General features: G+C 46.5%; 1 protein-coding gene across 1 annotated transcript in view; it reads left to right on the top strand.

Annotated features, from left to right (window-relative positions):
- Nucleotides 1-14,212, top strand: part of ANKDD1A (ankyrin repeat and death domain containing 1A) — a 47,129-nt gene extending 32,917 nt beyond the window's left edge. Inside the window, exons 10-15 of the mRNA XM_066273714.1 lie at nucleotides 3,935-4,030; nucleotides 5,749-5,847; nucleotides 6,777-6,872; nucleotides 9,406-9,610; nucleotides 11,502-11,633; nucleotides 13,297-14,212. Of these exons, the coding sequence (XP_066129811.1) occupies nucleotides 3,935-4,030; nucleotides 5,749-5,847; nucleotides 6,777-6,872; nucleotides 9,406-9,610; nucleotides 11,502-11,633; nucleotides 13,297-13,358 (690 nt within the window). The 3' untranslated portion in view covers nucleotides 13,359-14,212. The remainder of the gene's footprint in view (nucleotides 1-3,934; nucleotides 4,031-5,748; nucleotides 5,848-6,776; nucleotides 6,873-9,405; nucleotides 9,611-11,501; nucleotides 11,634-13,296) is intronic.

Raw genomic sequence — 14,212 nt, 5'->3', positions numbered from 1 at the left:
TAGAGCATCAGCCCAGCGTGTGATATCTCAGCTTTGATTCCCAGTCAGGGGGAGAAGCATCTATCTGCTTCTCTACCCCTCCCCTTCTCGCTTTTCTTTCTCTCTCTCTCTCTCTTTCTCTCTTCCCCTCCTGCAGCCATGGCTTGATTGGAGCGAGTTGGCCTCGGGCTCTGAGTATGACTCCATGGCCTCGCCTCAGGGGCTAAGAAGAGCTCAGTTGCTGAGCAACAGAGCAACATCCCAGAAGGGCAGAGCATCCAGTGGGCTTGCCAAATGGATCCCAGCTAGGGTGCATGCGAGAGTCTGTCTCTGCCTCCCCTCCTCTCACTGAAAAAAAAAAAAAAAGAATATATTTAGTTTTACAAAAAAGTTGCAAAGGTAGTACAGAGAGTTCTCAGATACTCCATAACCAGTTCCCCTGTTAATACCATCTTACATTAGTATGGTATACTTGTCATAATTAATTAACCAATGCCAATACATTATTAACTAAAATCCCTACTTTCCCCAGATTCCTTAGTTTTTACCTGCTGTGTTTTTTTCTGTTTCAAGATCCCATCCAGGAGACCACAGTCCTTTTTTTTTTTTTTTTTTTTTTTTTTTTTTTTTTTACAGAGGGAGGGATAGATAGGGACAGACAGACAGGAACGGAGAGAGATGAGAAGCATCAATTATCAGTTTTTCGTTGTGACACCTTAGTTGTTCATTGATTGCTTTCTCATATGTGCCTTGACCGTGGGCCTTCAGCAGACCGAGTAACCCCTTGCTCAAGCCAGCGACCTTGGGTCCAAGCTGGTGAGCTTTGCTCAAACCAGATGAGCCCTCGCTCAAGCTGGCGACCTCGGGGTCTCGAACCTGGGTCCTCCACATCCCAGTCCGACGCTCTATCCATGCGCCACCACCTGGTCAGGTGAGACCACATTACATTTAATTGTCATGTCTTCTTAGGCTCCTGTTGTCTGTGACAGTTTCTCAGACTTTCATTGTTTGTGATGACCTTGACAGTTTTGAGTAGTACTTAAGTATTTTGTAGAGTGTCTCCCAATTGGGATTTACCTGATTTTTTTTTTCATGATTAGACTGGGGCTCGGAGCTTTGAGAAGAAGCTCACAGAGGTAAAGAGTCATTGTCATCACACCAAGTTAAGAGTATGTGCTGTCAACATGATTTATCATTGTTGATGTTGGCCGGAATCACTTTGCTGAGGTAGTGTTTATCAAGTTTCCCTATTATAAGGTTACTCTTTATTCCCTTCCCAAACTGTACTTTTTGAAAGGAAGTTGCCATGCGAAGTCCACATTTAAGGAATGGGGTTTCATGTTCCACCTCTTTGAAGGCAAAATAGCTACATAAATTATCTGGAACTTTGCTGAGTGGGAGATTTGTTTATTCTCCTTCATTTACTTATTTATTCAATCAATCATTTATTTATATCAGTATGGACTCATTTATTTTATACTTTGTATTATACTCTAATACTTCTTTATTTTGTTGCTCAAATTGTTTTTGACCATTGGGAGCCCTTTAGTTGGCTTCTGTGTCCCTTGACATAATCTTATCATTGTGGATTTATTGTTTTGTTTTGTTTTTTTAGATAGAGAAAGAGACAGACAGGAAGGGAGAGAGATGAGAAGCATCAACTCATAGTTGTGGCACCTTAGTTGTTCATTGATTACTTTCTCCTATGTGCCATAACCAGGGAGCTCCAGCTGAGCCAGTGACCCCTTGCTCAAGCCAGCGACCTTGGGCTTCAAGCCAGTGATCATAGGGTCATATCTATGAGCCTACACTCAAGGCAGCAACTCCATGCTCAAGTGGAGTGAGCCCGCACGCAAGCTGTCGAGCCTGAGGTTTCAAACCTGGGTCCTCAGCATCCCAGGCTGACACTCTATCCACTGCGCCACCTCCTGGTCAGGAGGTTTGTTTGTTTCTTTGTTTTTAATAGACTTTACTTTTAGAGCAGTTTTAAGTTCACAGCAAAATTGAGCAGAAGGTAGAGATTTCTCTTATGCTTCCTACCCCCACACATTCATAGCCTCCCTTATTATCAACATCACCCACCAGAGAGCTACATTCATTACAATTACTTGGATGCTTTTATCTTCTATATGATTTTTAAAATTAATTCTACTAGGGTTTTTTGGGGGAGGAATAATAACTATTTTAACTTGTCTAGGTTAAAATAATCACATTGCCTACAAATAATGGCATTATTAAAATCTTCTTTTCCAATATTTATAAGCCTTTCTTTCCCCCTGTCCTAAACTAGTAATGACAATAGTGGGCATTCTTGTTATTGTATGTGTGTGTTCTGTCTTATAACCTTTTTTTTTTTTTTTTTTTTTTTTTAGTTTTCTTTTTGAAGCTGGAAACGGGGAGAGAGACAGACAGACTCCCTCATGCGCCCGACCGGGATCCACCCAGCTCGCCCACCAGGGGGCGACGCTCTGCCCACCAGGGGGCATGCTCTGCCCCTCCGGGGTGTTGCTCTGCCGTGACCAGAGCCACTCGAGCGCCTGGGGCAGAGGCCAAGGAGCCATCCCCAGCGCCTGGGCCATCTTTGCTCCAATGGAGCCTTGGCTGTGGGAGGGGAAGAGAGAGACAGAGAGGAAGGAGGGGAGTGGGGGTGGAGAAGCAAATGGGCGCTTCTCCTATGTGCCCTGGCCGGGAATCAAATCCGGGTCCCCCGCACGCCAGGCCAACGCTCTACTGCTGAGCCAACCAGCCAGGGCCTCTTATAACCTTTTTATACTCAATATGTGAGAGTGTTTCCCCACAATCAGTATAGATCTATACTATCAATTTTACTGGCTTTGTACTATTGCACAGTGTGTGTGTTACTGTATTACCTAGAAAAGTATCCCCACTTTGTCATGAAGTCAGGGGTCACAGGAGACCATAGGAGAGGGAGTCTTCTAGTCTTGAGCAAGGTCTTGCATGAGGGTTGGACTTGGAGTGAGATATCTGTTCTGGTCAAGGCTGGCTCTTTCATTCATTCATTTCATACATAAATAGGTATCAGGCGTTTACCTGGGTGCTGGGGGTAGAAAGTTCAATAACACATGGTCTCTATTAGCTGTGTGTCTTTTTTTTTTTTTTTCTTTTTCATTTTTCTGAAGCTGGAAACAGGGAGAGACAGTCAGACAGACTCCCGCATGCGCCCAACCGGGATCCACCCGGCACGCCCACCAGGGCGACGCTCTGCCCACCAGGGGGCGATGCTCTGCCCATCCTGGGTGTCGCCATGTTGCGACCAGAGCCACTCTAGCGCCTGAGGCAGAGGCCACAGAGCCATCCCCAGCGCCCGGGCCATCTTTGCTCCAATGGAGCCTTGGCTGCGGGAGGGGAAGAGAGAGACAGAGAGGAAGGCGCGGCGGAGGGGTGGAGAAGCTAATGGGCGCTTCTCCTGTGTGCCCTGGCCGGGAATCAAACCCGGGTCCTCCGCACGCTAGGTCGATGCTCTACCGCTGAGCCAACCGGCCAGGGCCGCTGTGTGTCTTTTGGCAAGTCGCATAAGTTTTCGGAACCTCAGTGTTTCTGTTTGTAAGATTAAAATGCTAGTAATAATACCATCCCTCTATACTGTCCAGGTTCATGTGTGGGTTAAATGAGATATTAGAGAACATGAAGGTGTTGTTGCTGGAAGGGACCTTAGCAAATATCACTTGCCAGGTGAAAAGTAGCAGAGAAGGAAAATGACTTGCCTAAAGTCATATAGTGAGTTCCTCGCACAGCAAAATCTCAAACTTGGGTCTTCAGGTCCCTATCCACCTTGAAGTTCAGTTATTGGACTTAGGAATTCAGGCTTTGGGGCTATAAATACCTCAGGACATCTGTCAAGCCACTATCAATGCCCCTTCCTACTCCCATCCGCAGCTGGGCAGTTCTAGGAGGGACCCAGCAATTAATTTGTGTCTCTCCCTCCCCCCAGCAGGGAGCCTCTCCAATGCACCTTGCCGTGAGGTACAACTTCCCCACTCTGGTGCAGCTTCTCATTGATGCTGGCAGTGACCTGGACGCCACCGACAATGTAAGCGGCTGCAGAAACCACCTGGATCCCACGAAGCCTCTGGGCACCCTCCCAGGCTGGCAGGGCTTGGCCGTGGTCTACCAGCGTGGCCCAGAGCTAAGAAAATTGCTTCTGTAGCTTGTTAAAAAGCTGTTTTATTTGTTGAAGGTAGCATCGTTTTTATTAACCATTTCCCTATTTTGAACATTTTGGTTGTGTCCAAGTTTTTGCCATGATATATATACCTTCTTACATTCAACCTTTTCCTTTCACTGATTTTTGCCCCCTTAGGCAGAGTTCCCAGGGCAGGAGTGACTGGAGCAGTCTTGTGTAATAACAAGAGACATCTGAGTCTTGAAGTTGTGATTAATCAGTGAGGAGCCCTTTTAAATCCCTGTCCCACAATCCGCCTCCTAACCATATAGTCTTCGGTGCCAGCACACACAACCACTAGCAGTGGAAAGCAGTTTAGCAGGATATACAGTTAAAATGGTTAGTATTTTCACGTCTGAGAATTGAGCTTCAAGAAATATATTAAGAGCTCATGCACAAAGATATTCATCGCAGTATTATCAGTCTTCAGTTTGAAAATGGCCCAACTACTTAATAGACAAGTGTTTAGGTAAATCACAGTACTGACATAGATTATTATGGAGCTATGGTGTTTATCGGAGTTCAGAATATGTGTAAAGTGTTATGTTAGGTAGAAAAATAGGTGCAAAATCATATGGGATGATTTCAAATATGCAAAACCAACAAAGAACATTCTGTTTCAAAAAAAGACTAGAAAAAATATTATTACAGAGGTTGACTTAGATCAGGGGTTGGAAACCTTTTTGGCTGAGAGAGCCATGAACGCCACATATTTTAAAATGTAATTCCGTGAGAGCCATACAATGACCTGTGTACGTTACACATTATCCAATAAAAATTTGGTGTTGTCCCGGAGGACAGCTGTGATTGGCTCCAGCCACCCGCAGCCATGAACATGAGCGGTAGGAAATGAATGGATTGTAATACATGAGAATGTTTTCTATTTTTAACGTTATAATTTTTTTTTTTTTTTTTTTTTTTTTTTTTTTTTTTTTTACAGAGGCAGAGATAGACAGGGACAGACAGACAGGAACGGAGAGAGATGAGAAGCATCAATCATCAGTTTCTCGTTGCGCATTGCGACTTCTTAGTTGTTTATTGATTGCTTTCTCACATGTGCCCTGACCGCGGGCCTTCAGCAGACCGAGTAACCCCCCGCTGGAGCCAGCGACTTTGGGTCCAAGCTGGCGAGCTCCCCGCTCAAGCCAGATGAGCCCGCGCTCAAGCTGGCAACCTCGGGGTCTCGAACCTGGGTCCTTCCGCATCCCAGTCCGACGCTCCATCCACTGCGCCACCACCCGGTCAGGCCGTTATAATTTTTTTTATTAAAGATTTGTCTTCGAGTCAGATACAGCCATCAAAAGAGCCACATCTGGCTCTCGAGCTATAGGTTCCCGACCCCTGACTTAGATGGATTAGTGAACAGTGTTTTTTTTTTGTTCTTTCTACTTTTTTTTTTTGTTTTTACCAACTTTCCTCTGGTATTATGTTTATGATTAAACCCAGTTTACCCTCCTTCATAACTTCTTAGAGAGACTGTGTTAAGGCCCAGTAAGTTAGGTAGTGTACTGACTGTGGTCCTATCCTGGCTTTCAGCCACGGGCCATTTCTACAGGCTTTTCTGTCTCCCTTGGCTTCTTTTCCAGCGGCAGCAGACGCCCCTCCACCTTGCCGCAGAGCACGCCTGGCAGGACATAGCGGAGATGCTCCTGGTCGCGGGAGTGAACTTAAACCTGAGAGACAAGGTACCTCTGCACACAGGCTCCCTCTCTGCCAGAGACCCTGCTGTGAGTGCTGCCTGCTCTCAGAGTTCGAAGGCTCCCTTCCTTTGTTACCACCTCCATTGCAGCCTCCTCCAGCAAGACTTCCTGCTCCTCTGCCACCTTCCCCTGTCTCCTTTGAGGGCCCTCAGATTTTCTGGTCCGGGCCTGTGACATGGTTGTCTTTTGTTTCATGGCCCCCATCAGGCTCTGAGCGCCTTGAGTCCCTTGGTGAGGAGGGGGAAGCTTCTCTGGACATCGTGCCTCTGGGGTGAGGTCCGAGAAGAGTGAGGACTTAGTATGAGGCTTGTGAGCGGAAGGGTGTTTGTCCCTGTAGCCCAGCAAGACCAGCCCTTGGGATGGTGCGGGGAGGGTTGGGGACAGGATCAGGCTCTGAGGCTGGACCTGGGAAGGGCTCCTTGCTTTGAGCTGGACCCCAGGACAGCTGGCCAAGCTTGAAGAGGAGCTGCCCATCTCCACATAGGTCCCTGGGTGTGGTTGAGGCCAGCACTGTGCAGGAGACCCAGATCAAAGGGCTGAGGGCTTGTGGGGAGGTGGGCAAATGTGACAGTGAGCCCCAGCCCCTTCTCAGGGCTCTGGTTTCACCTGAGAAATGGGGCTGGTAAGATCTATTTCCTAGGTGATGTTGAAGGGTTATGCAGGCTGAGTTTCATAAGCATTGAGGCTTCCTTAATTCTATAGAACACAGGAGGTGGTGGCTGGAATTATTATTATTGCCTTATTCTACCTGTGACTTTTCCACCCTCCTCGTCCTGCCCAGAAAGCCTTTCTGCTCTCCATGGTAGATGGTGGGAAAACGCTATCTTTGAGCAGCAGGGTTTGTAGTCACTGCTAAAAGCCACTTTCCACCCCTCCTAGACACTCTGGCTTCCCTTCTCGTTTCTTACTTGCAGCAAGGGAAAACCGCCCTGGCAGTGGCCGCCCGCAGCAACCACATCAACCTGGTGGACATGATCATAAAAGCTGATCGCTTCTACAGATGGGAGAAGGTACTGAGACCCTGCACTTGGCCTCTCCATGTTGGAAAGGGAGCGCCTTTGGCTCCAGGTGGAGCTGGCTGTGACCAATTCAGGGGCCCCTCAATTTCCAAAGGGGTGATAATCCCTGCCTTACCTACTACCAAGGTTTTTTGTGAGGGTCTGGAGGTGGGGGAGCATCCAAACCACCCTGAAACAAGTCTGACTGAGGTCCACACCACTGTGGAGAGATCACTGGACTCCGCTGTCACTCCTCATTGGTGGAGGAATACATGCACGCGTGTGTGCACAGGTAAAGAGATGGCAAGTTGGTTCCAGTTCACTGCCATCCCCAGGTGATTGGAATTACTGCTTGGGGTGTTGTATTCAGGCAACTTGCTGAGCCCAGAAGGCAAGTGTGCTGGGAGTGATTAGTGATGTCTGCTGTGGAACTGGAAAAGAAGAGTGGCTATGAATTTGCTGTTCTAATTGCCAGCAAATGAGGATGGGATAGGGAGTTTTTTGGTGTCTTTGAGGGTTGTTTTTATGCACAGAAAGTAACTTTTTGCATTTACTTCAGTTTTAAGAATTAATACTAAATTACAAATTTAAAAACTAATTTTCCTTAAACTTTAAAATTTATTTTGTAAATCTTATTATTCCATGTATTCAACCTTCTAAATTTTAACGGTCACTTTCAAAGAAGCCTTTTGACTAGTGTTTGGTCCCATGGATAAATTTAGTCAATTAAATCAGTGTTTTTCAACCACCGGTCTGCGGACCAGTGCTGGTTCACCAGAAATTTTGTGCTGATCTGTGAAAGTTAACCACCCTGATGTTGTACAAAGATTAGAGAGTCTAACAAAATTTCTGGTGGACAGGCACCAGTCTGCAGACCAGTGGTTGAAAACCACTGAGTTAAACAACCTTAAATATTTTAAACCAAATGAATACATTTAATACAATAGCTTTTCTTTTAAAGTATTTCAAATGCTTCCCAAATTTTAAAATTATCCTCGTAAATCCAATAAATTAAACTTATAAATAAAGTGAATTTCAAATACCTTAAATATTCCAATATGGTTTACAAATTTTGTAAATTCTCTACCCTCTCAAATAAAATACACTATTCCAAAATCAGTTGGTGGGTAACCAGTTTTTTTGTTTTTTTTTGTATTTTTCTGAAGCTGGAAACGGGGAGGCAGTCAGACAGACTCCCGCATGCGCCCGATGGGGATCCACCCGGCACGCCCACCAGGGGCGATGCTCTGCCCACCAGGGGGCAATGCTCTGCCCCTCTGGGGCGTCGCTCTGCCGCGACCAGAGCCACTCTAGCGCCTGGGGCAGAGGCCAAGGAGCCATCCCCAACGCCCGGGCCATCTTTTGCTCCAATGGAGCCTTGGCTGTGGGAGGGGAAGAGAGAGACAGAGAGGAAGGAGAGGGGGAGGGGTGGAGAAGCAGATGGTCGCCTCTCCTGTGTGCCCTGGCTGGGAATCGAACCCGGGACTTCCGCATGCCAGGCCGACGCTCTACCACCGAGCCAACCGGCCAGGGCCGGTGGGTAACCAATTTTAATAGGAATCATGAGATAGTCTCTTTCACTGTACATGCAAGAATCTCATAAACATTATAATCCCTTTACAACAGATGTCTACTAAATGTAATATCAAGGATTTGATGAAATGATTCATTTTTGTGCTTAATTCACTTTCTCACTCTTTAAAAGTTCTCAACACTAGGGCAGAGGTGCAGCTAGAATCACGAATTCCCCCTTTTTACCAACTCAATCCGAGAGGCCAATTCAGCCAGAATCTCCGGCTTGGGGACTAAGCATCTGTAGTTCTTAACTCACAGATGATCCCAGTGCACAGCTGCAGCTGAGAATACTGTGCTAAGGAATGGTTTTTACCACCCCAGGTGAGAGCTAAGCTCCCATGTCATCACCTCACGGGTGCCTGGCCAGACACTGTTGACCGGATGTAACATGCAGACACCAGGGTGATTTTTCTCACCATGAGCTTTTTCACAACCAGAACTCTGCAGCCACTTTCTTTAGGGGGCTTACGGAGGCTTTTGTGGGTTTAGTTTATGCTATTACATAATTCTTTTGTAACCTCTTATCACATGCTTTGCATAGAAAGAATTCCATAGCCCTATCTGTCATTACTTGTTGGGATTTGGCAAGTTCAGTGCCTGGTTCTTGGCTGCTTGGTTTTAGCCACAACTGCTGAGTCACTCTATTGATACCAATATGGTATAGAAACACAGAGAAAAGAGAGGAATTGGGAAGCCTTCCTGGAAGAGGTGGCATTTGGGTGTTTCTTTGACTATGGCAATGGGGTTGATGGACAGGGGCGTAAAAAAGGAAATCTGGATGGAGGAACAGTGTAAGCAGCTTGGGCTCCAGAGGTCAAGACAAAGCACTGAGGCAGAAACCAGGGTAGTGGACAGTAAGCCCCAGGCTGGTAATGATGCCAGTTTTCAGTTCCCAGTCCAGGATCACAAAGGAGAGGCTGTCAGGGATCTCTCCCAGACTGTTGTTGCACTTTTGAGATCTTCCCCACAGGACCATCTCTCACTCAGGGACCCCACTGATCCCTCTGGGAAGAGTTTGACCTTTAAGCAAGACCATCGACAGGAAACACAGCAGCTTCGCTCTGTGCTGTGGCGACTGGCCTCCAGGTACCTACGGCCCCATGAATGGGAGAAGCTCGCGTATTGCTGGGAGTTCACTGAGGCCCATGTCCACGCCATCAAGCAACAGTGGACAGGTATGACCTTGCCTTGCCTCCCCAGGCAACCAGCAGGCGGAGGGGCAGGGGCGCTGGAGTTGTTGTGTTCAGTTCTTTATGCTTGTGGGGAAAAAGCCTGTGTAACTCGCAGCCCAGCCGCACGAAGCCACATGCCATTTCTAGCACACTGGGCGTTCTTTCACTCCTCCAGACCTTTGCACAGCTGTGCCCTCTGCCTTTCCCTCCCCATTGACCTGTGAGCTTCACATTTTTTTCATGAACCAGCCCGAGCTGATACTTGTTGTTCATACGCTAAACTAAAGGCACTCCCAGTAAAAAGAAGAGGAGCTGCTGTCACCACTATCATTTAACATCTATTTGGAAATTTTGGTCCTGGTATGAAGGCATGAAACAGAATTAGAAATGAATGCAAATATTGGAAAGGAAGAGAGAGATTTATTAATTTCAGGTGCTATGATTATATACATAGGAAGTCCAGAAGAATCAACCGAAAAACTCTTAGAATAAAATAATCCAATGAAATGGCTAAATATATACTAAAATGTACAAAAACCAAAGTATTCCTTAAGTACCATCAATAAGCGGGCAAAATATTATATATAGAGGTATTTTTAAAAAATGTTACATTTATAATAGTGTTCATTTCCAAAAAGAAATACAAATGTCATGTGAATAAAGCAATAAAAATTAGTTGAATCATAAAAGAAGACTTGGGGAAGTGACATGAGGTAGCTCTGGCTAGAATAAGTGTCATGTAGGTATTGATTTTTCCCAAATTAGATAAAAACTTTGATCTGGTTTTAATCAAATGAACATAGGTTTTTAAAACTTGACTAAAGGATTCTACAGTTCACATGAAAGAAAAAACAGGGAATATATAAATGAATATCTGGGGGGAAAAGTGAAGAAGCTCTAACCCAACTAGACTCAATCATTTATAAAGCTAAAATAATATAGATATATACCTGACACAAAAATATGCAAACCAATTAGTGGATTAGAGCAGGGTGTACAAAAGTAAACTCTGTTACAGGTAAGAGCTCTCATACACGATAAAGGAGCCCTGGGGTAAAGGCTAGTGGGCAAATGGGTCCAATGAAACTGCCCACCAAGGGCAGCACCATGCGGAAGTGCGGCCAGAGGGCCCACAAGGGGCCAGACAGCCAGAGGACACATTGAAGGACTGACCTGGACCCGATGGCTGTGCCTGAGTGTTGGTGTCCCCAGATGGGATAGTAGACCTAATCACAGTTTAATAACAAGTGTACCCCACCAATGGCACTGAGAAGTGTGAACACTTATTTTCCAAACATGGTTGTACACTGGAATCACCTGGGAAGCTTTAACACTGCTTGGGGCCTAGGTTGCATCCAGAACCAAGTTTGTCGTAATCTCTGGGGGCTGGAGGGACCTAGGTGTCAGTATTTTCTAAAGCTTCCCAAGTGTTCCCAGTGGGTACCTATGGTCAAGAACCAAAGAACCACTTGTACAGGGGAAAGAACCTGGCCAACTGTGTCTCTGACTAAGCCGTCTTCTCATCTGCAGAACAGGGTCACTGTCATGCAAGGCACAGATTACCTTCAGCAGCCAGAGATGAAGGGTACAGCCATGTGCACTGGTACCACCACAACAGGTGCCAATTATTTCTCTTAAGAGTGACACCAAGAGTATGTGTGGTAGATGCTTAGGAGAAAGACTGGGGCTGGGGAGGTCAAGGGTCCCCAACACAAAACCTCCAGCCCCACCCCATCTGAGGCTGCTCTGCCCCTCCCCTGCCCATCTCTGGGCTGAACTCTGCTACAGCACAGAGAAAGGCCTGGTGTTCAGGAGGCACTACAGGGCAGCATAGATGTGTGCTCAGACCTGGCTCATGCTTTCTCCCTCTCTCTTTTTTCTTCATGGTCCTCAGGCACCAAGAGCTACCAGGAGCATGGCCATCGGATGCTGCTCATCTGGCTGCATGGCGTGGTCACGGTGGGTGAGAACCCCAGCAAAGCGCTCTTCGAGGGCCTCGTGGCCATTGGCAGGAGGGACCTGGCTGGTAAGAGTGCCCCCTGGCTGGTAAGAGCCGAGCCCCAGGGTCAGAGCAGCAGGACTTTCCAAGGGCTGCTCAGACCACCATGCCATGGCACTGGCTCTGAACTTTCTAGATTCCTGGTCCTAGCCTTGCCTCTATCTGGAACTCAGGCAGAGCCTTGGGCAAATCACAGCCCTTCCTGGCCCTGGTTTCCTCATCTGTGCAAGGAGAATGTTGGCCCAGTTGATCCCTATGATATTCACAGCCCCAAAGCTAATGACACTACAATCTCTTCATCTCTAGCTCTCTCTACTTTGATTTTTTCTTTTCAGTTTAGAATAAAGCTGAAACTTTCTTTTTCATAAACATTAAGACATATGAGCTAGAACTGGCTTAATATGAGTTGAACCAGTCAGATCTCAAACTTTCCAAGGCCATCACAACTTTTGAATTCCAGCTATTAAACAAAAAGAATGAAATATATGGATTTTGCAAATAAAAAAAAGAGCCCTGGCCAGTTGGCTCAGTGGTAGAGCGTCGGCCTGGCGTGCAGGAGTCCCGGGTTCTATTCCCGGCCAGGGCACACAGGAGAAGCGCCCATCTGCTTCTCCACCCCTCCCCCTCTCCTTCTTCTCTGTCTCTCTCTTCCCCTCGGACGCTGGGGATGGCTCCATGGCCTCTGCCTAAGGCACTAGAGTGGCTCTGGTCGCAACGGAGCGACGCCCCAGATAGGCAGAGCGTCACCCCCCGGTGGGTGTGCCAGGTGGATCCCGGTCGGGCACATGCAGGAGTCTGTCAGACTGCCTCCCTGTTTCCAACTTCAGAAAAACAAACAAACAAACAAAAAGAAAGAAAAAAAAAGAAAGAAAAAAATTGTCAATCCCAAAAGCCTGGTTTGGTATTCAGGTCATCCCATGGAACCATCAGGCAAGAGGGATAAAAGGCTGTAGTACTAATCCCTCATTAAAAACAAGGTCAGCTCACCTGATCAGTGGTGGGGCAGTGGATAGATCATTGACCTGGGACGCTGAGGTCCCAGGTTGGAAACCCTGAGGTCGCGGGCTTAAGTGTGGGATCATGATCCCATGGTCACTGGCTTCAGCCCAAAAGTCTCTCACTAGAGCAAGACTCACTGGCTTTGCTGGAGCTCCCCAGGCAAGGCACTTACGAGAAGCAATCAATGAACAACTAAAGTGACACAACTATGAGTTGATGCTTCTTGTCTCTCTCCTTTCCTGTCTCTCTCTCTCTCTCTCTCTCTCTCACTAGAAAAAAGAAAAGAAAAAAACAAACAACAAGGTCAGCTCCTGGTGACAAATCCTTAAATTCCATAATGTTCATTGGCATGGTACTTTATGGAACAACCACAGGAAGGGGTATTTGGCAGTCACCAATAGTAATGGAGGCTACATTAGTCATGTGGCAACAAGGAAAAACATTGATGGCGTGTTACTGAGGGAAAAAGGAAAGCCCCTGACAGGCTGGCTATTTCACATCTGCCACAGGTCAGGTAGGAAAACAGAGTCATTTCAGAGTGGAGAAATTGGGCATAACTTTCCCTTCCCAAAAGTTAAATTTTGCTGTTGCTTCTTTTAACACAAATTCTGGCAGCCAATTAAAACCTAAAACCAGCCCTGTAGGGCAGAGCTTAGGCAACATGAGGCCAAAGGAGTCTTGTCTTTTGCAGAAAGCATCAGGAAGAAAGCAAATGCTGACCCAAGTGCCCCAAGGAGGTGTACAGCCATGTAACCAGAGGGGCTGGACCTTTAGGAGCCTGGACCTTGGAGTGGGGACCACCGAACCGAAGACAACCACCATTTAAGGGCTTAAAAAAATCACTGTTAACAAACCTCCAGCTGTTTTTACTGAAACACCTAGTCATGCAGGGCCAACAGGCAAATGTTTGTAATTTCTTTGACAGTGATTGGTCTGGGGGCCTGGACCCGTAGGTATGGTCCTTCACTTCTCTCAGCTCATTCATCTGCATCATCTCAGAGCCTCCAGCTCAGAGAGGACATGTGGTCTGGCTGGATAAGCTGCTAATCAGGTGGTGAGGTCAGGGGCCAAACCCAGCATTCCCGCCTCCCCGGCTGGTGAAGGGCTCCATCCATCACTTAAAAAGGGACTGCCCTTAACTCATTCACTGGCTTTTAGGAATGCTGTGCTTACTCTACAGCTGTTTCTGTTCCCAAGTTTACTTGTACACTTTGACAGTTCCAAGAGGCACACACCCTCATTTTTTTCTCTCTTGTTTAAAATTTTTTTTTGTTTTAAAACTTTTTTTTGGAAATCATTCCGGACTTACAAAAATGTTGCAGAAATAATACAAAGGATTTCCAAATACTCTTCGCAGTACAGCTTCCCCAAGTATTAACAGCTTACATAACCAGAGCATAATTTCCAAAACCAGGAAATGATCACAGATACAATGCTGTCAGCTTATCTTCAGACCTTAGTCAGATTGAGTCAGTCGAGCCATCCATGTCCTTTCTTTGGACCAGGATGCAGTCCAGCAACACACCTCGCATTTAGTTGTCATTCTCATTTCTTTATTTTTCAAGTTTCTGAGCAGGTTTTATTACACCCAGGGGATGGGGCTCAGC

This window comes from Saccopteryx bilineata, chromosome 4 (assembly GCF_036850765.1).
Source record: "Saccopteryx bilineata isolate mSacBil1 chromosome 4, mSacBil1_pri_phased_curated, whole genome shotgun sequence".
Taxonomy (NCBI): Eukaryota; Metazoa; Chordata; class Mammalia; order Chiroptera; family Emballonuridae; genus Saccopteryx; species Saccopteryx bilineata.
The sequence above is the reverse complement of the archived record's forward strand: the minus strand, read 5'-3'. Positions and strand labels throughout refer to the sequence as shown.